Source organism: Leucoraja erinacea, chromosome 5 (assembly GCF_028641065.1).
Source record: "Leucoraja erinacea ecotype New England chromosome 5, Leri_hhj_1, whole genome shotgun sequence".
Lineage (NCBI taxonomy): Eukaryota > Metazoa > Chordata > Chondrichthyes > Rajiformes > Rajidae > Leucoraja > Leucoraja erinaceus.
In genome coordinates, this window is record NC_073381.1 from 34,927,339 (window position 1) to 34,954,342 (window position 27,004).

Sequence of the window (27,004 nt, forward strand, 5' to 3'; positions counted from 1 at the left end):
GGAAGAAATGAATCCGGAATCTATGATTTTCCTAACACCTTTGTTCTGTGAAACTGCCATGTTTCTTAAATGAAATTTTACATAGCAAATTTATACTTGAATATGCAACATTGATAGGAAAGAGCAGAATGGGTGAATCCAAAAAAGCCAGTGATGAATAAATATACTCCAGATTATGCAAGGTACTTAGCTACAAAGTAAAAGTGTGCGTATTCCGGTTCCTTTTCATGAGAATAAAATACTTGTACTTAGACTTGTTGACATGTTAATAATACAAACAATAAGATGTGATCATTAATTAACCAAACTCTGTAATGATCCTGAAAATACAGGTATTCAATTAACAGAATTAATTTAAAAATAATGTAAATTGTGTGAAACTTGCCTGTCCTTTGCAGCTGTTCCTCTGCATTGAAATTGGAGGTCACAGATCATGCACCAGCGTTAATCTATCAGGTTCATAGCAGATTTTCCTGTATGCCAATTTTTAAATAAGAATTTAATATATGTATTGCACTTGGTAGTTGTTCAAGTTAAGGTGATGTAAAGGATATGGGTTGTAAGTATATAGCCTGTGAAAATGAATTAGAAACATTGAAACATAGAAAATATGTGCAGGAGGAGAGCCAGCACTGCCATTCATTGTGATCATGGCTGATCATCCCCTATCAATAACCCATGGCTCTTCATATCCCTTGACTCCACTAGCCCCTAGAGCTCTATCGGACTCTCTCTTAAATCCATTCAGTGACTTGGCCTCCACTGCCCTCTGTGGCAGGGAATTCCATAAATTCACAACTCTCTGGGTGAAAACATTTTTTCTCACCTCAGTCTTAAATAACCTCCCATTTATTCTAAGACTGTGGCCCCCTGGTTCTGTACTCGCCCAACATTGGGAACATTTTTCCTCCATCTAGCTTGTCCAGTCTTTTTATAATTTTATATGTTTCTATAAGAACCCCCTCATCCTTCTAAACTCCAGTGAATACAAGTCTAGTCTTTTCAACCTTTCCTCATATGACAGTCCCGCCATCCCAGGGATCAATCTCGTGAACCTACGCTGCACTGCCTCAATCACAAGGATGTCCTTCCTCAAATTAGGAGACAAAAACTGTACACAATACTCTAAATGTGGTCTCACCAGAGCCCTATACAACTGCAGAAGAATTGTAAAGTGACACAAGTTATGCTAGTGTACAGTGCAAGCAGGTTTTCTCTTCAGAGCTCTGATGCAAATTGTGTTTAACATATATATTCAAGGAAAACCAATAGTTCCAAACAATATTTTAAATGAGCTAAACTTAACTAAAATAAATTTATCAGCAAAGTTGCAGTCAGAGCTTAAAATATTTATTCGAGTACAAAATGAAATGCAATGACTGGAATAAAATGTTAGTATTCTTTGATACCATAATGATAACAACATTTAAAATGGATAGGTTAATTTTGAAAAGACCTTCTCTAACATAATGTTGGCTTAGTGTGAGTAAATTTCTGATTTAAACCACGTATCATCCTGACTACATATAAAATAATTTAAATTTCCTATTGATCGATCAAGTAATTATCCAAAATGTAGCCTTTTGGTTTTTGATTTTGATTTTGATTCCTTTATTGTCATTCAGACCTTTCGGTCTGAACGAAATTACGTTGCCTGCAGTCGTACACAATAATAATAAATAACAAAACATACAATAAACACAAATTAACATCCACCACAGTGAGTTCACCAAGCACCTCCTCACTGTGATGGAGGCAAAAGTCTTAGTCTCTGTCTCTTCCCTCCTTGTTCTCCCTCTGCGCTGAGGCGATCCAGGCCGAGGATGCCGCCCTCCAGTGCAGCGGACCTCCATGGTGATGTCGAAAGCCGAAAGCCGGAACGCCGTCTTCGCTCCGAGCCAGCCTGCCACAGCCTCAGCTCCGAGTCGGGCCGCTGCCGAAAGCTGGAACGCCGCCTCAGCAAGTCGGGCCACCGCTGCCTCAGCTCCAAGTCCCGCTGCCTCAGCTCCGAGCCCCGCTGCCTCAGCTCCAAGTCCCGCTGCCTCAGCTCCGGGCTGCTGCCGAAAGCTGTAGCGACACCTGGTGGTGGCTCTGTGTAATCGAACTCTCGTGATTGGCTGGAGAAGTCACATACGCACGGTTGTTTTATGCTCAGGCTTTTTGCTGTAACGGGTCATTCTTGCGCCACACGTGTAGAACCAACATTGGTGTATTTGGCTGCCTTTGGCGACTCGGGTAACTTCTTTATTTTTATTCCCGAAATAAAGAGTTTTTGCATACCCATCGTCTCGACTCGCCAAACTGGTGACCCCGACGCTTCCAACTGCTTTGGATGTTCAACATGCAAGCCGCCGCCATCCCCGATGCCCAGCTAAATGCTGTGGGCCTCAAGCTGCCCGTGTTCAGGGCAGAGCAGCCACAGGTCTGGTTGGCCCACACAGAGGCTCAGTTCCACCTGCGGAACATCGTAGTCGACGACACTAAGTATTTCCACGTGGTCGGGGCTCTCAACCAGGAGACGGCCTCGCAGTTACTGCCGTACTTGCAGAACACACCGGTGCCGTAAAATACGACAGCCTCAAGGCCCTGCTCCTCCATACATTCAGGCTCAGCTGCCGAGACTACGCCACTCACCTCCTACACATGGACCATCTGGGTGACTGCAAGCCGTCCACCCTGATGAGCGAGATGCTCCCCTTGATGGACGGCCATCGCCCGTGCCTCCTATTCGAGCAGGCATTTCTTGAACAACGCCAGATGACATCCGCTTGATGCTTGCCGGGTCCGACGTCACCGACCCCATGCAGCTCGCTGAACGGGCCGACGAGTTATGGCTCAGGAAGCAACAGGACAGCGGGTCTGTAAAATGAGTGTCCATGCCCGCATGCCAGCCGCCGCGCAAAGGCCGCGGAGATGCTCCGCCCACCGCTACCATTGCAGAGCCGCAGCTGCACGTTGGAGACCAAGGTAAGTGGCAGTGATGTTTTTACCATCTCCGCTGGGGCGCTGAGGCCCGCCGGTGCCGACCACCCTGCACGTTTTCAGGAAACTCCTCGGCCGATCGTCAGTAGAGGCGATTGCGATCGGCTGCAAACAACCGTCTCTACGTGCGCGACCGTCACTCTGGACTACGTTTCCTCATTGACTCCGGGGCCATCGTGAGCATCCTTCCCCGACTGGGCTGGACACCCATGCTGGTAAGCGGGGTCCTGTGCTCACGGCTGTCAACCACAGTACAATCCGCACCTACGGCACGTGGATCCTCTCCCTATATTTTGACTCCCGCCCATACAAAAACACCTTTACCGTCGCGGACATTGCGCAACCGCTCCTGGGCCCTGATTTCCTCTGGCCCTTTTCCATCCTGGTCGACGTGCGGGGCAGGCGCCGTCGGCACACCCCAGCCCGCAGCTGAGCGCGGTGGCTGAGGTTGTGGGTCCCTATGCCTCCCTCCTCGCAGAGTTCCCGGAGATCCTCACCCCCCGTTTCCGCACGGCTTCCCCCAAGCACGGGGTTGTGCATCATATCCCCACGCACAGGTGCGCCGGCTCCCACCAGCAAGCTGCGCATCGCCAAGGAGGAGTTCCAGCTGATGGAGGACATGGGGATTGTGCGGCGCTCGGACAGCCCGTGGGCATCCCCATTACACAAGGTCCCCAAGACATCTGAGGGATGGAGACCATGTGGGGATTACAGGCACCTGAACGCCAGTACAACCGCGGACCGCTACCCCGTTCCACACATACGAGACTTTTCGGCCCATTTGGAGGGCGCTACCTTTTTTTCCAAGGTAGACCTGGTCCGCGGTTATAATCAAATCCCTGTACACCCGGATGACGTACCAAAGGCCGCAACCATCACCCCGTTCGGGCTTTTTGAGTGGCTTCGAATGCCATTTGGTTTAAAAAATGCCGCACAGGTGTTCCATAGGCTCATGGACATGGTCGGTAGGGGTTTGCACTTTGTTTGCATTCACCTCGAAGACATCCTGGTTGCGAGCCGCTCCCAACAGGAGCATCTCACGCACCTGCGGACTCTGTTCCAGCGGCTCCAAGACCATGGACTTATCATCAACCCCTCCAAATGTCAGTTTGGCCTCCGCTCCATTTCGTTCCTGGGGCACAACGTCACCTCAGGGTGCCACCTGATTATCCTCTAAAGTGGAGGCCATCCTGCAGTTTCTCCAGCCACGCACGGTAAAAGGGCTACAGGAGTTTGTCGGGATGGTCAACTTCTACCACCGCTTCGTGCCGGCGGCGGCCAGAATCATGCACCAGAATCATGCAACCAGCATCAGTGCCTCGCGGGCAAACCGCGGGAGCTCGTTTGGTCCACCGATGCGGAGACTGCTTTCGAGGGCGCGAAGGCGGCCCTAGCGGGCACCACCATGTTGGTACATCCGCGGGCTTCGGCCTCGACGGCTCTCACGATGGATGCCTCCGACTCAGTTGTGGGCGGGGTGTTGGAACAGCTCATTGATGGTCGCTGGCCTTTTTCAGCTATCAGCTGTGGTCCCCTGAACGCAACTATGGTGCTTTTGACAGAGAGCTCCTCGCTCTATACCTGCTCATCCGGCACTTCTGAAACTTTCTGGAGGGCAGGCCGTTCACGGCTTTTACAGACCATAAGCCCCTGACTTTCACCTTGGGCAAAGTGTTCGACCCATGGTCTGCTCGGCAGCAACGACACCTCGCCTTTGTTTCTGAGTTTACAACGGACGTGCAGCACATGGCCGGCAAGTGCAACACGGTCGTCGACGCCCTGTCCCACCCGGCCCTCCCAGCTGTGGCGGCCTTGGATCACGGTGTGGATTACGGGGAGTTGGCTGCAGCGCAGCACAGCGCACGGATGATGGGATGGCGGACTACTAGACAGCTGCTTCTGTGTTGCGGTTGGCCAACGTTCCGTTCAGCCCCTCGGGCACGGTGGTGCTGTGTGACATCTCCACAGACCGACCTTGACCCATTTTTCCCGTGGGTTGGCACCATCGGATTTTCAACAACTGGCCCATCCTTCAATTCGGGCGACCTCCGCGCTGGTGGCAGACAAATTTACCTGGCAAAGCCTTTGCAACAGGTTGTGGCCTGGGCTCGAGCCTGCATCCCCTGCCAAATTTCCAAGGTGCAGCGACATGTACGGCCCCCGGTGCAAGACTTTGCTGTCCCTTCGGGCCGGTTTCTACACATCCACCTCGACTTGGTGGGCCCATTGCTGCCGTCCCGCAGTGCCACACATCTCCTCACGGTGGTGCATTGTTTCACAAGGTGGTCTGTGGCTATTCTGCTCTCGGACACCTCCGTGGGCTCTTGCGACCAATTGGATTGCTCGGTTTGGAGTTCCGGCAGACATTTCTACCGATGGGGGCGGCACAGTTCACGTCCTCATTGTGGACTTCACTGGCAAAATTGGATGGGGCGCGGTTGCACCACACCACCGCCTATCATCCCCCAGGCTAACGGGCTCATTGAGCGGTTCCACCGCCAACTCAAGACCGCGCTGAAGGCACGGTACACGGATCCGGACTGAGTCGACCAGTTGCCTTGGATGTTATTAGGTATCCGCATGGCCCCCAAAGCAGACTTAAATGCATCATCCGAGTTAGTGTACAGCTCGTTTTTGCGGGTGCCCGGGGATTTTCTCTCTGCGGTTCGAGGGCAGCCGGAATCTGCCTCGGCGGCGTTTGCGAGTCTCCGGGAGCGAGTGAGCGGCCTGGCTCCGGTGCCTAACTCGTGGCACGGGACAACCGCAGTCCACATGCTGCCGGTCCTGCAGAACTGTTTATTTGTTTTTGGCAACACCTGTTTCATCGGTCCCCACTGCAGCGGGTCAACGAGGGGCCTTTCCGGGTGTCGCACCCTGGCATTGCAACTTTTACCATGGACGTGGGGGGCAGAGAAGAGATTGTCTCCGTCGCCCGGCTCAAACCAGCTCACCTGGACATCGACAACCCGGTGGTGGTGGCGCAGCCTTGGCGTAGGGGCTGTCTGCTGGCCTATCCGGGGGCACCTCTTGCGCCTGTTTCCCCCACTCTAGTTACTTCTGTTCCTCCCACCCTGTTACAGTCCCCTGCCTTTGTTCCGCCAGCCCCCTCTGTTACACCCGCCTGTCTCCAGTTACCATATGTTCCGGTCGTCGTGTCCGGCCCCCCGCTACGTTCCATACCTTGGGTTCTGGGGTGAGGGGAGGGTCTTGTAGCGACACCTGGTGGTGGCTCTGTGTAATCAAACCCTTGTGATTGGCTGGAGAAGACACATGAACGCGGGTGTTTTATGCACGGGCTTTTTGCTGTAACGGGTCATTCTAGCGCCATGCGTGTGGAACCAACAACCTTGTTGTATTTGGCTGTCTTTAGCGTAACTTCTTTATTTTCATTCCCAAAATAAATAATTTTTGTATACCTACCATTTCGACTCGCCAAAGCCTGTTATTAAAAGGCTATTAGTAAATGTTATTTTACTTTGCTTTAACTGCATTAGTGATGAATCACAACCTTTCTTTTGAAAACCCCAGTTCTGTTAAAAGGTTTTGGGCTGCAGCATTGACTGTTTCTGATGTCTGACTGCTGAGTGTTTACTTTCATTTTCTGTCTTTATCTCAACCTTCCTGTACTTATTTCTGTATTTCACAAATTCTACATTGACCCATGGAATCCAGATTTAATGAGAAATGGAAGATATTAGTGGGACAAGACCTGTATTATCCATTCTGATGGACCGAGAACAATGCTCACTGAGTATTGTAACATTTCGTTGAATGCATTTTTCTTTGTAACATTCCAAAAAAATTGCTATCTGAATGCTTTGAAAATAGATGGTACAGTGACGCAGTTAGTAAAGTCTCTGCCTCACGACCCAGGTTTGATCCAGAAGTCTGCTGCTGTCTGTGTAGAGTATGCACGTTCTCCAGTCACCTCATTGCCTCCAGGTGCTGTGGTTTCAAATGACATGCAGTTGATCGGTTCTTTAACCACCCTTGTGTGTGGCAGCATCTTGGGTGGGGGGGTAATTGGGTGAGGGGACCTGCTCACCAATGGCTCAATGGTACTTTATGGCTCAATGGTACTTTATGGTCACATGTACATCATTACTGTAAAGTTCCATTTTGGCATACAGTTCAGTGAAATTCTTACTATGTATGGATATAATCATACTTAAGTACAAGAGTGTGAGAATAGTAGATTGCACTGAGATAGTACACGAGTCGCTGTGTTTCCAGCACCATCTTGTATCTTTCAGATTCAGAGTTGTTAAAAATATAGAATTTTAACTTAGCAATAAAGGCCCGTTGACCTGGCGGCAGCACGGAACTGTAGTTACAGGGTCTTCTTGGTCAGGCGATGTTGTCATTACCCTCCTCTGTAGCTCCGTGCCACTGCAGGCTGTGTCTGATCCACATGCTCGGCCATTTGGAGTGACGCCTGATCTAATCGTGTCCAGTGTATTTGTCATTGACACAGCAAAGCACAATTGCAGAAGTCAAAGTGGATTGAGCATTGGACTGGTTGACTTGAGCAGCCATCCAGGACAGAGGACAATCCAGTCTGATGGACAAATTCAAATTTGTATGTGAGTGAGTGGGTGAATGTTGGCCTCAGGAAGTGAACAAAGCATTTGCTCAACAAGATGCTTATGTGAGTTTGTGTGGTGGAACTCCCTGGCAGCAATATTTAATCACAGGTGGCTGAATGTGCTGTGCACAGTGGAATAAGCCTTGCCAAGTGAAATCAGACTCAATGGCATTTTGTTGATCGGAAAAATATATAGTGTGTCGGAGGGGGGGTGGGGAGGTCACAGGGAACGTATTGAGATTTGACCAACAAATGGTAAATCAGATCTGGGATGTCGGATGATAAGGATTATGCTTTGTGGGAACTGAATTTTTGAAGTCACGTATACTTTGGAGAGGTTGTCAGAATCTCAAATGATGTGTCCAACAGGAAGTCATGGTGATTGGGGTAGGACCTTGCAAAGCCTTAAAGAATATACCTATCATAACTAGTATCAGGTCACAATTCTCAAGATAAGATCTGCTCTACAGATGTGCAAGTAATTTTACAGAAATAATATTGAAATGTATTTGCATGTCATTTGAAAGTACAGGCAATATACCCAGAACACCTGGACATTTTTTTAAACGTGATTTACCACACACATTGAACAAAATCCTGTTCACAATGGGGTTATGAAGATATCTTGCCTTGCAGAGTGCACAAAAATGTAATATGCCAAGAAATTGCAAATGTTTAAATAACCTACATTATTTTGTGTTTCGTGGAAAAGTAATAAAATAATGAAGAAAAATGAACAATAAAGAAACACAAATTCCAAGACTCAAGCTGGAGGGGGCAATTTAACTCTACGATATCCAACATTAAAAATCAAGAACTGTTTATACAGATTTTTATATATTATATTAAAAATGCTATCAAAGACACAAGAGATTGCAGATGCGGGAATCGTGTGGAAATTGCTGGAGGAACTCAGCAGGCCAGGCAGCATCAGCTTAATTTTAAGTCTGTTTATTCTCACAAATTGATGGGGAACAATACCAGTACAGTTCCCTCCAGCAGGTTGTCTTTTGCATTAAAAATGATACATTTTCATCTAATATGATAGGTAAAAAAATGTACTTTGCTTGTACTTTACATTAATCTGAATGTTTTTAATCATTACAAAATTGACTGGGTCAGATTGTCGCAGATCTGCCCTGCTACCTGAACCCCCCCAGCCAGCCTGCCTGGCTGCCTGCCTGCCCGCTGCACTAGTTTGCAGAGGGCTGCCTGCCTGCCCGCTGCCTGCTTGCAGAGGGCCGACTGAGCTACCATGCAAGATACATCTTGCATCGTGGACAAGTTCTGCATTACAAACAAGGTCGAGGGGCCAGATCCCAATGGTCCAACAAGGAATTATTTTCAAACCTTTCTGATAGCCAAAAATCTAAAACTTTCAAAATTAGATTTAATTTTAAAAGCAATTAAGACCTGAAAATGATAGCAGATGATTAAAACATTTAAAATTAAGGAAAATGTTACTGCCAGTTACTTCTGTCAGTAGGGCAGTTGCAATTTATTTTCCAAAGTAAAAGATTCATCTGCTCCAGCAGCTTCCCCGCTTTATCTTTCACTACGGGGAGAGTGGAGAGTTTAGTTAGATTGGTTATCATACTTGTGCAGGAAATGTATTTCTACTGCAGAAAGATCAATATATATAAAGTTGAAATGCCTACCTTTTCACAATCCTTTATAAATGTCATCTCATGGAATCCCTTTGTGCCGACACCGGTAGGCCTTGACATCTTATATAACGTCTTGAAATATGGACCCTAAAACTGGAATTTATAAAGGCTTAGAACTGCTTCCTTTCTTTTATTCCCTTGAATAAAAACAGGCATCCCACTTGCTTTGTTAAAATGAGTTTCTAATTCATCCGACCAACCAAAGATTTGTATTCAATAACAGCTATGTCCCTCTGTTCCTCTCTTACGATTGTACAAGTTAGCTAACATCACCTCTCCTGAATTTTCCTACAGAAACGTATTATTCCACTGCCCTCTGTCTGAAATCTCATCTGCCATATACCTGCTCGTTTCACTCGAGCATGCTGTCCTGAAGTCTGTTGCAATGACGAAAACTTTCACCATCTCTCTGAAGTGATTAAAGAGGGCAAATCATTATTATTTTCTACTCCCCAGAAGGGGGTTGATAGGGTGAATGTATAGTATTTTACCCTGGGTAGCAGAATCAAAAACCAGAGGACACAGATTTATGATGAAGGGGCAAGATAATAGGAACCTGGGGAGCCAATTTTTCACTCAGTGGGTGGAACGAGCAGCCAGAGGAGGAAATTGAGGCAGGTTTTAGTACTGGACTAAGATCGAAGGGGGCGCTGTCTTGTGTACGGTTGCCCAGCCAGCAGCTGTCCTGTCCTTTCATCTTTTTTTTTCATCTTTTTTTCTTATTTTTAGTTAGTTTAGTGTTTTGTTTTAGGAGTTCTAGCTTTTTTTTTATGTGTGGGGGAAGGGGAGGGGAAGGGGGAAACTAATTTTCAGGGTCCCTACCTGGTCGGTGATGCAGCTTTTCTCCGGGCTGCACTCTCGACCCGTCCTCATGGCCTAACAGCGGGCCTGGAGCGGCGTTCCTGAGGGGACCGCCCAGAACCTCGGCATCGGCACCGGCGGCGGCATCGGCACCGGCGGCGGCATCGGTGGCACCGGCATTGGCGGAGCTGCGGGTCTGAGGACGGCGGTGCAGCGCGGGAGCGCCATTGCGGGGCGGGTGGTGCCTTGCCTGGGTGGCTGAGCTGGAACTGCGGTGAGCTGGGTCTCGATGAGATTGCCAGTTGAGCTCCATTCGGCGTGGCCTTGTCAGCTCCGGAAGCCACGGTCTCGAGTAAGGAGGCGGCCGTTTCCAGGGTTCCCATGCCGCTGAGAGGACTCTCCCGACGCCGGAACAACATCACCCGGCAAGAACGGCCTGGAACATCGGGCCTCCGTTGAGGCAACTGTGGAGGCCTCAATTGGCCCGACTATGGGGGAACTGAGGTCGGGGACTGGACTTTGTGCCTTCCCTCATAATGGGAACCATTGTGGGGGGATGTTTTCATGTTAAAGTTCTTTAGTATTGTCATGTTTGTATTCTTTTTTTTTATGTGCTGCATTGGCATAACAAATTCCACCAGCCTGGCTGTGTGGTCATTAAAATAATCAATCAATCAATCAAGTGGGACCCGTTGGGTCCCTGTCACACAGGAGGCTTGGTCCCCATCACAATATTCCACTACTCACCCATAGCCCCCAACTGCACAGGCACGGCTCATTTCCCCTCATCCCCCAGCACTCTCTCCCCCTCCCCTTCCATCTCACTCTTCTTCCAAATCCCTCCCTCTCCTTTCCCTTACCCTGAGTCACTTCCTCCCTCCATAACTCCTCTACCCTCCCTACCCCCCTTCCTATTTTTCTATCCCCCCCACTCCTCACCTCCCCTATCTCCACCTCCCCTCCCTCTATTCCCCACTCCACCCTCCTCTACTCCCCCCCCTCCTCCCTCACTCTTCCTCCTCACTTCCTCCCTCTTCTTTTCCCTTCTTTCCCTTCCCCAATCCCTCCCTCTCCTTTTCCCTACCCTCAGTCACTCCCTCTCTCCCTCTATAACTCCTCTTCCTTCACTACTTCCCTCCTCTCCATCTATCTCCTCTCCTCCCCCACTCTCCCTCCCCAAGATCTCGAGGTTGCTGCTCCTCTCCCTTCTTGCGTTCCCCGGAGGAGCATCAGCCGTTGGCACGGAGCATTGGCGGTGCGTTTGGGACTCGCAGCGGGCGCTAGACGCTCTCCTCCGCCGGGATCAGACTCTCCGCTTTCCTTTTGGCAACACCTTTGACTTTGGGCCGGGGGCCGGGCCACTACTGGAAAATTGCATCCAGGTGGAAACCTCCGCTGGCCTCCCTCAGCTCCAGTAAAGACGTGATGGCGCAGGAAGGGGCGGACATCCCGGGAAGTGGCAGGAAAAGCAACCAATCCATGCGGCGCTGACTGGCAAGAGAGGAGATCGATCTGCGCACGCACGGTTTTACAATTTTTAAACCTCGCTAACTTTTACAACATTTTACCGTTCGGAACAAAACTAGGTGCACTCGCAACACACGTGAATGGTGAGTGAGTTGAAGTAAAATCGTAGTCTTACCGCGTACTGTTACGCCAATAGATAGACCGTGCAAACCGGAAGAGCACAATCAGAGTTTTAGTTATGTATAGATAGGTAGAAGATGGATAGATATAAGAGACTTGGACAGGTACATAAATAGGACAGTTTAGAGGGATTTGGGCCAACACAGGCAAATTGGATTTGTTTAGTTGGTGCATCCTGGTTCAGCCGAAGGGTCTGTTTTCATATGTAGGAAGGAAATGCAGATGCTGATTTACACTGAAGATAGACACAAAATGTTGGAGTAACTCAGCGGGACAGGCAGACAATAGACAATAGGCAATAGACAATAGGTGCAGGAATAGGCCATTCGGCCCTTCGAGCCAGCACCGCCATTCAATGTGATCATGGCTGATCATCCCCAATCAGTGCCCCGTTACTGCCTTCGTCCCATATACCCTGACTCCGCTATTTTTAAGTCCTATCTAGCTCTCTCTTGAAAGCATTCAGAGAACCTGCCTCCACCGCCCTCTGAGGCAGAGAATTCCACAGACTCACCACTCTCTGTGAGAAAAAGTGTTTCCTCTTCTCCGTTCTAAATGGCTTACTCCTTATTCTTAAACTGTGGCCCCTGGTTCTGGCTTCCCCCAACATCGGGAACATGTTTCCTGCCTCTGGCATGTCCAAGCCCTTAACCATATAACTATATAACAATTACAGCATGGAAACAGTCCATCCCGGCCCTTCAAGTCCATGCCGAACACTTATTTTCCCCTAGTCCCATCTACCTGCACTCATATACCTATCCAATTTATTTTTAAATGATAAAATCGAACCTGCCTCCACCACATCCACTGGAATCGTATATGTTTCAATGAGATTCCCTCTCACCTTTCTAAACTCCAGAGTGTACAAGTCCAGCTGCTCCATTCTCTCAGCATATGACAGTCCCGCCATCCTGGGCATGACTGTCTATTCCGCTGCCTGTCCCACTGAGTCACTCCAGCATTTTGTGTCTATCTGCGGTGTAAACCAGCATCAGCATCATCGGGTGGCACCACGCGCAGCAGCTTCAACAGCAGTTTGTCTGTCATTTCACCCTTTTTGTTATTTGTAGTGTGTCAAAAGTGTGGTTTTGGAGCTTTCTTAGCCTTTTTTATGTGGGGAGTTTTCTCAGTCACTTCCTGGTCGAGGATGCGTCTTTTCTCCAAGTCGCATCATCGCCCCCCCCCCCCCCACCCTCGCGGCCTATCATGTGGATTGGCGCGGCCTTTCCTGCCGGAGACCGGCCAGAGCTTCAGCAGTGGCGCAGCACTGAATTCCATCGCGGAGCGGGGCGATGCCTTACCGGGGATCGCCTGTGTTGGAGCTCCGGAGTGTTGGACCTGCTGCTTTAACACCGTGGAGCTGTGGTTGCGGAGCTTCCAGCCACGGGCAGCGCTGACTTTAACATCGCTGAGTCCTGGGATCTTTTGCCGAGGGTCGCCAGCATAGAATCTCCGTCCAGCTCGGCCTCTGGACTTCGGGAGCCGCGGTCTCCGGTAGGAAGCGGCCGATTCGGAAACTCCAAGCCGCTGAATGTGTTCTTCCATTCCGACGACGGGGTTCCGATCATCCCGGAGAGGGCCTGAAACATCGGGCCACCGTAGCGGCAACTGCAGAAGGCTCAAAGGCCCCGACCACGGGTGAACAAAGAGGAAGTTGACTGAATTTTATTGCCTTCCCTCACAGTAGGAAATGTTGATTCCACTGTGTGGTGATAGACATAGAAAATAGGTGCAGGAGGAGGCCATTCGGCCCTTAGAGCCAGCACCACCATTCATTGTGATCATGGCTGATTGTCCCCAATCAATAACCCCTGCCTGCCTGCTCATATTAAACTCTATCGTAAACTGTATTGTATTCTTTTTATTTGTATGGCTGTATGGAAATTATAATCTCACTGTACCAATTAGTGCATGTGATAATAAATGTAACTTGAACTTCCTATACATCTCGTCTGCTCCACTACGAAATCTCAAGGTATGCCTACTTTGAAGAAGTTCTCCACCTCTCTCCGACAAGAGTTCAGCAAAATTCTTCTCTCGCTGCTCCCCCTCAGCTGCTCCCCCTCAGTGATTCCTCCTGCTCTCCGCTGAGTTACACCAACATTTTGTGTCCATCTTTGGCCTGTTTGCATGTTGGATGACTCTATGAGCCAAGCAGAGGAAGAACTAAGGAATTTGGAATGCCACGTGATGGCAGTGAAGATGTCAGACAAGATAAGATAGACTATCTCTGAGGCAACTGTAACAACACTCTGAACAGAGCTGGGTGCAGTGAACAGAGCATTTGTATGCAAAGCTCATAGGGGCAGGTTTTTTTTAAGCAAGAACTCCAATCTTCCAATTGATATATGGGACGATATGTTATTTCCTGACTTAAAGACTTAAAGGTAAACAAAGAAACATTAAAAAAAATATAGGTGCAGGTGTAGGCCATTCGGCCCCTCGAGCCAGCACCACCATTTAATATGATCATGGCTGATCATCCAAAATCAGTACCTTGTTCCTGCTTTATCCCCATATTTCTTGATTCCATTGGCCCTAAAAGCTATATCTTGAAAACATCCAGTGAATTGGTCTCCACTGACTTCTGTGGCAGAGAATTCCACAGATTTTCACCTCTCTCTCAGCAAAAACTTCTTTCTTCATCTCAATCCTAAATGGCTTATTCTTAAACTGTGACCCCTGGTTCTGGACTCCCTCCAACATCGGGAACATTTTTCCTGCATCTAGTCTGTCCAATCCCTTAAGAATTGTATATGTTTCTTAAAATTGTTAATGTTAAAGACAAGAAATTTGGTTTGGTACAGTGAAGAAATTGCTGGATTATTATGGTATTCACAATTGCTGATTCGTTAACATGATTTGTGCTTCTGATGGGTGTTTTAATCTTAAATGTTTATAAAGCTGAGGTGTTTCATTCCTGCAAGTACTGAGCTGTTGCTATTGACATTTTTCATAGAATATTTTTATCAGCCTTGTCTCCTATGTTATTTATGTACCTGTTCACTTTGGAATGCTAATAACCTTTTACGGTAATGCTCTTTCAACAACATTTTCACTAATTATTAATTTGAAATGTAATATTAATACATAGAAACATGATGCATTGTTAGATTTAGCATACTTGGAAGGAAAATGGTAATTTTGCATTGTTGCTTCCAGGTCTTTCTATTATTGGAATTGTCCTTGTCTCCTTTCTGTTATTCAGAAAGCAATGCAGTGATCTGTGTGATATTTGCAATCAAAATCGCTGGAGTATTGATTAAAAGAAAACAGCTCTGTCAATGTCAGAACTGGTATTTAATGAATATCTTGTCTATTATGTAACTGTCAGGATGCACACATTGGCTATTCCACTGTTTCTGATCATGTTAGACAGCTATTGGCTTTATTGTTCGTGGGTCAAGATGATCATATACTTCGCACATTATGGTTTCACTTGTTATTTTTGGAAAATGATACAGAAATGCCACAACTGCTTTTCTTTTAAATTCTTCGTTTTATTTGTCTATCATGTACGTGCTCAATTGCTTTTTAACGTAACAAGTTGCACTGCTGAATGTGTAGGCTTGTACACAGGGGATCAAATAAAGTGCGTGCTCATTTAAATTTCTTTCTAGATTGTTGATTGGTGCAACTCAGAACAGGTATGATCATGGTCATAATGATGGAGAGATTTTTTGGATTGAATTGATTCAAAGGTGCAGCATGGAAACAGGCCACTCGATCCACGTGACCATCGATCACCCGTTCACACTAGGTCTATGTTATCCCACTCCCGACACACAAGGGGAAATTTACGGAAGCTAATAATCTACAGATTAATTAATTTACAGAAGTTAATTAATCTTTTAGGATGTGGGAAGAAACCGGAGCACCTGGAGGAAACCCACGTGGTCACAGGAAGAACGTGCAAACTCACACAGACAGCACCCGCTGTCAGGATCGAATCCGGATGTTTAGCGTGTTGTAAAACAGCTCTACCAGCTGTGCCACTGTACTGCCCTTCTGTGCCACTGTGAATTCCCTTGGGAGATAAAAGAGGTGGCACTTCACTGCAAGATGTTCTAGGACTGGAGACCAGGATAGGACATGACCGCTATGTCTGAGCTCCACAAAGAGTTTACCGTGAAACCTTCACCTCTGCCCTGCCATCTGGTTGATATAATGAATGGAGAAACCTTCAGACTGGAGATCTGGGGAAGCTAGTGGTGAGCCATGTCTCTGCGAAACAGAACACACAGCATTCGATCTCCCTTTGGTAAAACAGCCTTGCTCTCAAGTTCTCAACCTTATTTTCTAGAGACTTTACATTGGTTAGTAGAATACAGGTGCACAACCTTTTATCCGGTGTTCCGGAAACCGAAAACCTCCGAAAACCGGCCATTTTTTCCAGGATGTCATCGGCACACCAAAGTTCGCGTTTGGCGCCAAACTTGACCCGAAACGACCCACGGTCAACCCAGGTCTGTACTACTGTAGCGGCTGCCTCCTCCCCGGAGACCGGGGAGACACTTAAACATCTGTAAATCATTGCTTAAATGTTAGTCAGTTAGTTTGGAAGGCTTTTATGTGAAGGGGGGGGTTGAAGGGGTAAACTTTAATTCTTAGTCCCCTACCTGGTCGGAGAGACGGGGAGCGGTCAATGCCTTACCGGGTCGCCGTGCAGTAAGCTCCGCAGCGCTGTGGCCGCCAGCGGGCGGCGCCGGTTGTAGCTCCGACCCCGGCAACTCTACCCCTGGCTGCGAGACGCTCCAAATCCACCGCCGCCCGCGGCCGGACGCCCCCCACCCCAGCTCCGCAAATGTTGGGAGTCGGCGGCGTCGCAGCGCTGGGATACCAGCGCGGACAATGCCTTACCGGCTCGCCGTGCAGTAAGCTCCGCAGCGCTGGGATACCAGCGGGGAGCGGGCAATGCCTTACCGGGTCGCTGTGCGGTAAGCTCCAGGGCGCGGAGGCCGCCTTCTCCCAACATTCGCGGAGCTGGGGCCGCGGGCGGCGCTGGATTTGGAGCGCCTCGCAGCCAGGGGTAGAGTTGCCGGGGTCGGAGCTACAACCGGCGCCGCACGCGGCCGGACGGAGCCCCCAGCTCCGCGATGTTGGGAGTCCAGGTAGGGGACTAAGAATTAAAGTTTCCCCCTTCACCCACCCACCCCACCACCACCACATAAAATCCCTCCAAACTAACTGACTAACATTTATGCAATGATTTACAATGATTCCCCGGTCTCCGGGGAGGAGGCAGCCGCTCCAGGCGTTTCAAGCCGCCCGCGCTACCTACCTAATCTACGCTAAAAATCTTCCATTCGGAAATCCGAAAATGTCTGAAATCCGACAAGTGTCTGGTCCCAAGGCTTTCGGATAAAAGGTTGTGCACCTGTACTAGGGAGGAGAGGCACCTAGGTTCATTATAATGAAACCAAAGTGATCCATGCCTAGTCAAAGTTTTGGACTGGATCAGGGAAGCTGGATTTCGAAAATAGACAAAAACACTGGAGTGGGCAACTTTATACATATGTTTGTCTGTTATGTTTTCAATTTTTTTTTTGAGAAAAACTTCGACCCATGGAACTCTGAATACAAACATTGCATTTTGTTAAACAAGCAGCTCAAAACTGATATAAAAACAGAAAAATATTCATGCCTGCCTCTAAAAGTTTTTAGTTAAAAAAAAAGTATTTAAAGATGACCCGGACAAGAAAAACCCTATTATTATTATTATTATAGAGTTTCCATCAGACAACATAATTCAATGTTGGACATTCCTATGTGAATGAGTATGCAAAGGTAACTTCATGATTTCGTGATGGTTTACCGAGAAACCAGTATGAAACATTTCTGGTCAGAATTCTCTAGCTTACTTTTTACAATCCTTTCCAAGTAATTCAGTTAGGCACGTTGTAAATGAAAAAAAGATAATATGGTCAATTTTCCTGCACTTCCAAATTTGAATCCTGAACGATTTGGTCACTTTCAACCATGAAAGATTCAAAACGCATATTGTGTCTGGTTAACTTGATTTTTTTTTAAATCACAGTGAAATTCAATGAGAGAAAGTCAGCTGAAGTGTCTTCGTCCATTTGTAATATGGGCGTGTGTTGGTGATATTGTTTTGCTTTGACCACTGCCATTGAAAGGCTGTTAGTCCTAGTTGGGCTAGGAACTTGACCAAGTCATAGAAAATAGGTGCAGGAGTAGGCCATTTGGCCCTTTGAGCCATATTGCCTGCTTGTGTTTTGCAATAATACTTGAATGATGTTAAACATTATTAGTGGAGTGTACAATTTGTATACAGCACATGAGGATGTTGCTAGGACTCGAGGGCCTGAGATAGCTGGCCGACTTTTCCCTATTACTTTATTCCTTGGAGCACAGGAGGCTGAGTAATAATCTTATAGAGGTGTATGCAATCATGAGAGGAATAGACGGAGTGAATGTACAGTCTTTTGCAGGGAATGGGAGGCAAGAACCAGAGGATATAAGTTAAGGTGAGTGATGCAAGATTTAATAGGAGGGTGATGGGTTTGTGGAACAAGTTTCACTCGAGGGTGATGGATATATGGAACAAGCTTCCAGAAGAAGTAGTTGAGACAGGTATAATAACAGCATACCATTGATTGGTTGAAAGCTAAACAGGCCCAGAGAGTCCACATCAACCATCGATCTCCCGTTTACACACATTCTATGATATTCCACTTTCACATCCACTCCCTTACACACTAAGGGCAATTGTTGAGACCAATTAACCTATATATCCAAAACCAGAAACCAGAGCACCCCAGAAGCAACCCATGCAGTCACTAGGTGACGTGCAAACTCCATACAGACAACACCCGAGGTCAGGATCAAACCCAGGTCTTTGGCACTCTACCAGTTATGCCATTATTTAAAAGTCACTTGAACAGGTAATAGGATTGGAAAGGTTTAGAGGGATATGGACCATACATGGGCAAATGGGATTGGCTTAGATGGGGCATCTTGGTCGGCATGGATGAGTTGGGCTGAAAGGTCTGTTTCCATGCTGTATGACTATGACATGATATTTTCCAAATTTAACTGTAATTTATGAACCTGCAAGTAATTTTATCTTGATCCAGTATAATTACATTATTGGTCAACATTCGGGAAAGAGAATGCCATGTTAATGTGATGTACTCCAGAACAAAACAATAAAATTCAAGTGTTATATTATGATCTTTGGCACAAATTAAACGATGAATGGAAGATATACTGTAGCTTAGAAATACTAAATCTGCCATTTTATATTGGTTTGTATTTAAACCGGATAATTTCATAATGATGCCATCTTCTGTGCTGCACTATTCAATGGATCTGTGAAATCATGTCTCTCCTAAAATATGGGTTGGAAAACTATTGAGTCTTATTGCAAAACTAAGCCATTTTTAAAAATCCACTTGCAAGGCTGGACATTGCGACTGAATCATCTGTTGGCATCTTGGTAGATGTTTATCCTTGCATTGATACTGCATTTCCTTTCCATGCACTTTGTGTATGCCTCTGATCTTCTGGCTTGAAGCAGTTCAGAAAACAGGATACAAGTAGAACATTAAGTTCACAGTCGCTGATCTCATTTCTTCAACACCAAGCAGACCAACTATCTATTTTAAATGTTTAGCTTATGTGATCAACAAAATAAAGTGAAACCTGTACCTCACTAGACATTAACTGATGTTTTCCATAGACACAGCATCTATAATCCAGAGACTCGCTCTTTTCCTGAGTTTGTGCATTATGTATTTTTGGCCTTTATTACCTTCAAATTATATATATTTTTTAAAGCTGTGGTTACATGTGATGAAGAATATTATATCATGATCTGGAATTATTCCTAATAAGCACCTTCTAATTCCTGCCATGTATTGTTCCTATGCATGGAACTATATGTATAGAAATATATAGATTTGAATTATTTACTTAATGTCTGCATTCCTTTTCTCTCTAGTTTTTCCCATATGGCGATGCATCTAAGTTTGCTCAGCATGCCTTCAGAACCTTTGATAAAAATGGTGACGGGACAATCGACTTCAGAGAATTCATTTGTGCTCTCTCCATCACTTCAAGAGGCAGCTTTGAACAGAAGCTAAACTGGGCCTTCAATATGTATGATTTAGATGGTGATGGTAAAATAACAAGAGTGGAAATGTTGGAGATCATAGAGGTAAGACACATGCCGCTGCAGATTGTGCTTTTCAATGACTGTCAATCTACAGTATGTCACCAAAATCCTGATGTACATCAAGTGCGTCACCCCCTCTTGGATTTTGCTCCCACAGTTTAAGAAAAAATATGATAAACAAACTTGATTTCTTTAACAAGAATTTAATTAGCAATAAGTGGGATTGATTATTCTTGAGGTGATACAAGCCATCAGAGATCCAAGTTGCTGCCCACAACATGTGCACACTTGCCAGGTTGATGTATTTGTGAATGATTATCTGCCAAAGCGTTGGGCAAGGACCGTGAATCTGTATTACGGAGTGCTCTGACGTACCGTCATTTGAAGGTCAGCAACAAGCCAAAAGAGCTCGCCGCTGACCAGAGAATCCAGAGCCTATATGCCACTCCAGTATGGAAATTGCTGTGATTAATACCACCCAGAACAAGGTACTAGTAAAGTAGACAATACTTACCAATAGCATACAATGTAACCAATTATCCCCACAGTGAGGATATTACAATGCAGATGGACTACTGATGATTCTTAAGATTCATACTCTCACTCCCTTTTCTATCTGAAAACAAAAAGATATCAGTCAAAAGAATCCTAAACTGGAACGCTATCTGTCCATCGCCTCCACTGATGCTGCCAACCCACTGAGTTACAAAAACAGTTTATTTCATTTGTTTTTTTATTTCCGGCATCTCTTTCTCCCTCCTTGGCTTCCAAGCAGGCATTGCCCTCCTCCGAATATTAGTGTTTCCACTAAAATTGCTACTCTCACTTCCCTTTGCTTCTTAAAGCTCGCATCACTCTACTGTCATACCCACTAAGCCAATGTATCAGGTACCAACTAATCTTCCTACCTATTTCATAACATCCTCCCTCTCTCCTCTCTTCCTTAGGCACTCCTTCCCTTTCCTCTTTCTGCCTCCCCTCTCCCTTCATCCCCATCCCCCTTCCTTCCTCTCACTACCCACTCCATACCCCTAAAGCCCCTGTCCCACGATAAGAGTTTAAAAAAATCAAATTTGTGGTACTTCATCACAAGTATTTTTTTACTCTTGGACATTTTTCACAGTGTTGAAAAAACATCACGAGTTACCATGTTTCCCGAGTACCTGCCGTTAGCATTACGAGCCGTTACGAGATGTCCACGAGCTCCGACGTACCTGCTATGTAAATTCTACATACTTACCACGAGTTTGATTTTTTTTTTAAACTCGGGAGAGCTCTTGGGTAAACTCGCATTGTGGGACAGGGGATTAACTCTTTCCCAATCATCTCCCCTCTCCTCCATTTCCCCTCCGTCCATTCCCTATCTCTCTGCCCCTCTCCTTTTCTCCTTATTCTATTCTTTCTTCTACCCTTCCTCCATTCCCACTTATTTATCCCTCCCTCTTCCACATCCTTATACACTCCCTCCACCCTTCAACCTCCCTCCAATCCATCCTTCCTCCCCATTCCTTCATTTCTTATCCCTCCCATCCCCCTTCAAACTCCCTCCAATCTGCCCTCTTCTCCCCTTTGCCCCTAACCCAGCCTCCTGCTCACTCTTCCTTCCTTCTCCCCTCCCCCCCCCCCCCTTTTCTCCTCTCCACCTCCACCCTCTTTCTTCCTCACTCGCCTCCTTCCCCTGCCCCTCGGTCTTCTTTCCTCCCTACTCCCTCTCTCCATGACTCCATCCCTACGACTCTCTTCCTCTCTCATGGACTGTCTACTGGTCAATGCAAAACGTGTTGTGCAAATTAGTTATTTTTCTTTCCCCACAATCATCAACTTTAAATATTTATTCTTTACTTTAAGGCCATTTATAAGATGGTAGGAACAGTCATAATGATGAAAATGAATGAAGATGGTTTAACGCCAGAACAACGGGTCGACAAGATTTTCAGTAAGATGGATAAGAACAATGACGACCAGATCACGTTGGATGAATTCAAAGAAGCAGCAAAGAGCGACCCATCGATTGTGTTACTCCTGCAATGTGACATTCAGAAGTGAGCCAGCACTCATGCATATAATGGACTGCACAAAATTCTAATGTTTCATTCAGTTAGCAGCTGCAGCTACATCCATACACACACTCGAAAACAAAGTGCTTGGACTATCTTTAAATGGACTTGCTTCTTGTGTTGAAACACTTGTGTGCATGAGAATGTCATATGCAAAAAAAAAAGTTTAAATTAATATAAAAACTGCCAAAAGTGAAGTGTGCGCAATTTCATTATCATATAAACTTCATTCCTCAGAGGCCTGTGTATTGGTATCGTGTTGCATTAAATGATGCTATTATTGTTCATGTTCCACTGGAGCTTGCAATGTGTTTCACTTATGAGGCATGAAACTTTGATGTTTATAAGAAATCACTTTTTCCTCCAAATATTGTAGCAGATCAGAGATGAGAATTTTGGAAAATATTGGCAGCAGATTCTGATTAGTAAAAAAAAGACAGTAGGCATTGTGTAAATGTGTTTGTTTAACTGGATACTAGTACCATTCATTTTTGTTGAGTTTTTTTTCAATTCTTTGAACCCTTTACAAACAAAAATAAGGACTAAAATACCTCAAAAAAATAACTGCGGCAATTTTTAACACATAATGGATTCAGCATTTATAATTAGCATCTTTCTCAAACATAGACACTCAAGATTCAACACAGCAAAGAAGAGTTTGTAGTTTTAGCAAATATTTAAAAATACCCAGAGGTAAGAGTTCTCCAACATTTACTGTATACCTTTCCTACAATAACTAAAGTAGCAACTGCCAAGAAATGGTTATAGTGACTTTTTTAAACGCTTTTTTAGAGCTTTTCCACTGGTACCTTATCGGTAGTTAGAAATTACATTGATAGAAATCCAATAAACATTAACTGTTACAAAGAAAGAAGAAAACTGTAAAACTGCATTAGTACACATTTTTAAAAGGAGAAAGAGGCAACACAAAGAAGACCTTTTTCTTTACTGCTTTATTTCTTTAAATTCTTATAATTGGGCTTGTGATCTAATATCTATTGTAGTACTATGCCATAACCTGTGATTCATTTGAAAACCAACATTCTCCTAAACAGTAAAAAATTATATTTTTAAACTACAGTCTGCGCAACTACCCCCCAAACTTAAGTCAAAGAAATAAAAATAACCAAAGTTTTGAGTAACATCTCAATCATTCATTGTTACTGTTTCATGTTTTAGGTGATCTGCCTGCAACCAATAGGCTTACCCTCCACAATAATGAAGTGCGAACTACAGTCTCCATTCATTTTTGAGCAAAGTTTTGTTAGCAGAAATTTGGGATTCATAAATCTGGCTCTTGTGCATCACTGGCATCAACCCGTGCTCAGCAGAAAGTTATGGCATTGTTTCACAAAATCATTCAGAATATATTGCTCAAGTTTCCAAAGTCAGCATAAGAATTACAGGAGACTTGTACTGCTGAGTTTAAATCCTTATTAAAGACTGGTAGGCATACCCACATTGCTTTCTAACATTTTACCATTTATCATAGACTCAAATCCTAAAAGACATATAATTTGGTGATTAATGCATGGGCATTCAGATAATTATTTATATTTTTCTTGAATCTGTGCTCTTCCTGCAATCTTATTTATTCTGCAATATATTTTTTTTGGATGCAATTTTTCTTTGGCATTGCATTTTCATCCATCTTTTCCATCACTTTTTTTTACTATCTTCCACTGTAGGGAGTTTTATAATAGAGGTGACAATCCCTGCTTGTTAGTGGAAGATTTCCAAGGAATTCAACTGCTTAGACATAGGACAAGCCACAATCTTAGTCCAGCAAGGTATTTTGACAGCAGAGGATCATGTTCTCAAGGTGATACCGAGTTGCACCAGTCATTCAGAGTTGTTGGAAGTCGAAGAAGCCTACACATAGTGACCTATTGTGCACATTGCACACGCCAAAGTGCGTGTAAATATGCGACTGTGTATTGTGTTAGATTCATGAGGTTGTTGTCTGATACAAGGTCAAAGAGCAGATACTGATGGTGTTGACCATACTGCCTGCTGTTAAAAACATCATGCTCCGGGAATGCTGCTCTTCAGGTTAGTTTATCTTTTTGACACTAGCATAATTCCTTTGGTCATTATTAACAATGAGTTTAAATACCACACCACTATATCTCTTCTTTCACATTCGACTATCTTCCCTTAATTTATAGCCAATCCTTCTCTCTCACTTATCGCTGACCAAGACTGAAGGATACGTGATCATCATTTTGAAACTGGACAAATGCGGGAATAAATATTCATCCACATATTCTGGTACATTTAAAAGTACACCTCTCTTTAATTTTAACTTTAATTGTTAGCTTTTTCTGCCTAGAGAAGATGAGTTCCACACACCACCCGTTTCCATGTTCAACAACAGATCTAAAGCAGCCAGCTTCATAAAAGATTGTGTGCAAAGTCTAGGATAAAACCACAGATACATTTGAAGATACTTTCTCTGCGATGCGCTGATTATTGGTCAGTAATTTAAATCCTTAAGTGTAGAATGTGATGGTTGTATGGTAGATGCACCAATATTACAACTATAAGATTATCAGGCAACATTGAATCCAGTGGGAACATCAGGTAGAATTGTGAGCACATTCAACATGTTCAGTATGAACTTTCAGCTGGTGAGGCTCTCTTGTGACGGATTGTAATTGGGGAAACTATCTTTTAATAAACGATTTTGAAACTTAAATGTTTTCTTAAACCAGAACAACGCTTCATCTATTCTAACAAAAGGACAATGAATAAAAGCTTACCAAACCTTTCCCGTTTATGTATGCAATGTAAACAAGATGTTGGTGAAAGTGTTCGGTGCAGTACCTATATGTTTGTTATGGCTTTTATAAATGTCATGAATCAATACGTAAATCATTCAAAAATAAATTGTGCAGAAAACAAAACCCAGATCTGTTAAAATGAAATTGTGCTACCATGTGAAACAAAGAAACAGTGACATGGACATACTTTATCACGGAAACTATACCTGTCGTTTCTTCCAGTTCACACATACAAATCTATCTTGCAACAATTGACGATCCAACAGTAGAATTAGAAGCCTGGAACATTTTATCGAGCCCCATCTATTCATATAATATATCAATGACGTCCCAATCTGTTGGACAAAATAAAAATGGTTATCAGATACTGTTTTGTTTTCAAACAAATTAAATATACATTGATGAATTAGGAGTGACAATATTAGCAAAATTTAATAATAGAGTAAATAGCACAAGGTAATATTTCCTCTTAAAAACCACACCCCCCTTCCCCCTCTTAATCTAGTATGTACAGATCAACATATGTACCAATTAAAATACGTGTACTTCATCTAATTTCCTTTTGGTTGCACTGGGCTGGATTCATATCTTCACTGTTAAGTAGTGGAGCACTGTTCATTGTTGAGTCTTCAGTCACTTATGGTTTTTTTTTGCTTGGATCACACAGGCACCACAATGGCCCTTTCCTTTGTCCTTATCGGGAAATGCAGGTAATGATCAGAGTGGTCTTCAAGACCAGGATCCAAAAGGATGTTATGTAGCTCCTGTCTACGAAACAAAGCAATATGCCAGGCCATCTCAATTCATTGTTGCATCTTGACCCTGCAACTGTTGTATTTAGCCCTCCTACCATCTGTCTAATTATGTAGAGTGAAGTAAGGTGGGATACAGGAGAAGATTGGGGAAACAGAGCTGCTCTCTTCCAACCTTGTTCTGCAGCTGAAGGGTGTAAGTGACCATAGTTTACCCAACTGTGGGTTTGGGGCTGGAGGGGGAAGAATGCAAGTTTTACCATACAATGTTTGCCTCTTGATCCATTGCTTTCCCCATGAAAATGTGGATACTGATTGAATTATACTACTTGCACATGGTGCCAACCCTGTACTCCCATTGCTGGCTTACTGTATATAGATCTTTCCAACCAATAAAAATACATAGCCAGGAACATTTTAGATGCATTTTCTACAGTGCTTTCATTTTGACAAAACAGGAAGGCAACATTGAAAGAGTTTACAATGTAAAGTTAATCCCTCAGGTAATATGCTCAGACACATTAAGTTAAATCATTGGGATAATTTAATTTAGGAGAAAAAATAGCCTGGTTATAAAATTGATATTCACTTTATTTATAAAGAACAAACATCAACTCTTGCATTCTATTGACTAACACAACATTTAAGAAACATTTAGACAGGTACATGGATAGGATAAATTTAGATGGATATGGGCCAAAAGCAGGCAAAGGTGGAATTAGTGTACATGGGGCATCTTGGTTGCCGTGGCAAGTTGGGCTAAAGGCCCTGTTTCCACGCTCTATGACTCTACAACTATGGAACTGGTCAAGGAAAATACCATGATAAACCATTTCATAAGTTATAGGAGCAGAAATAGGCCATTGGCCCATCATATCTACTCCGCCATTCAATCATGGCTGATTTATTTTTCCCTCTCAACCCCATTCTCCTCCCTTCTCCCCATGTCCCTTGACACCTGTACCAATCAAGAATCTGTCAATCTCTGTGTTAAAAATATCCATTAATTTGGTCACCAATCATTTTGTATGATTGGATGTAAATGCTTTACAAATGGCAGTAGATGAAAGCACAATTGATGGTCTAATTAAGGCTGTTTTATGATCTTTGTCTCGTGCAGTTCTCTGTTCCCTTAATGGTCTGGCTTTCAAGTTTCAATCTCCTTTGCAAATATTGCTATTACCATTGCATCCAGTACCTCCTGATGGGTGTGTTCAACCTTCACAGAATCTGCTGTGAAGAATTCTCTCAGCTTTACACTTAATCACCTCATGCAGAATCCGGAGAATATGCATTTTCCTTTTTCGATTTAAAAATGTGCCTTCAAGCTAGACCAATGTCTTACATTTAACCAGCTCAGCAAATGTCAGTATTTCACGATTCTTCATAAACTAAAAGCAGAGCCGCAATAAATATTCTTACTTTTACATTTGTTGACTGAAGGATTTGAAATAGATTTTAAAAAATTGACAATACAATGCAAAGATTTTACCTTTTCTATAAGGAGTAAAATATTGAGAAAATTGCTTCATCAATTGACAATAAAAATTGAAGCAGCAAATTGGATTACCTCGGCAATCTGTGGAACGG

At 44.7% G+C, this 27,004-nt stretch overlaps 1 protein-coding gene across 1 annotated transcript in view; it reads left to right on the forward strand.

The window, feature by feature from the left end:
- The window catches only part of LOC129697110 (visinin-like protein 1), a 101,171-nt gene extending 78,150 nt beyond the window's left edge, over positions 1-23,021 (forward strand). Inside the window, exons 3-4 of the mRNA XM_055635340.1 lie at positions 19,649-19,864; positions 21,671-23,021. Coding sequence (XP_055491315.1) covers positions 19,649-19,864; positions 21,671-21,868 — 414 coding nt within the window. The 3' untranslated portion in view covers positions 21,869-23,021. The remainder of the gene's footprint in view (positions 1-19,648; positions 19,865-21,670) is intronic.
- Positions 23,022-27,004: the final 3,983 nt, after the last annotated feature.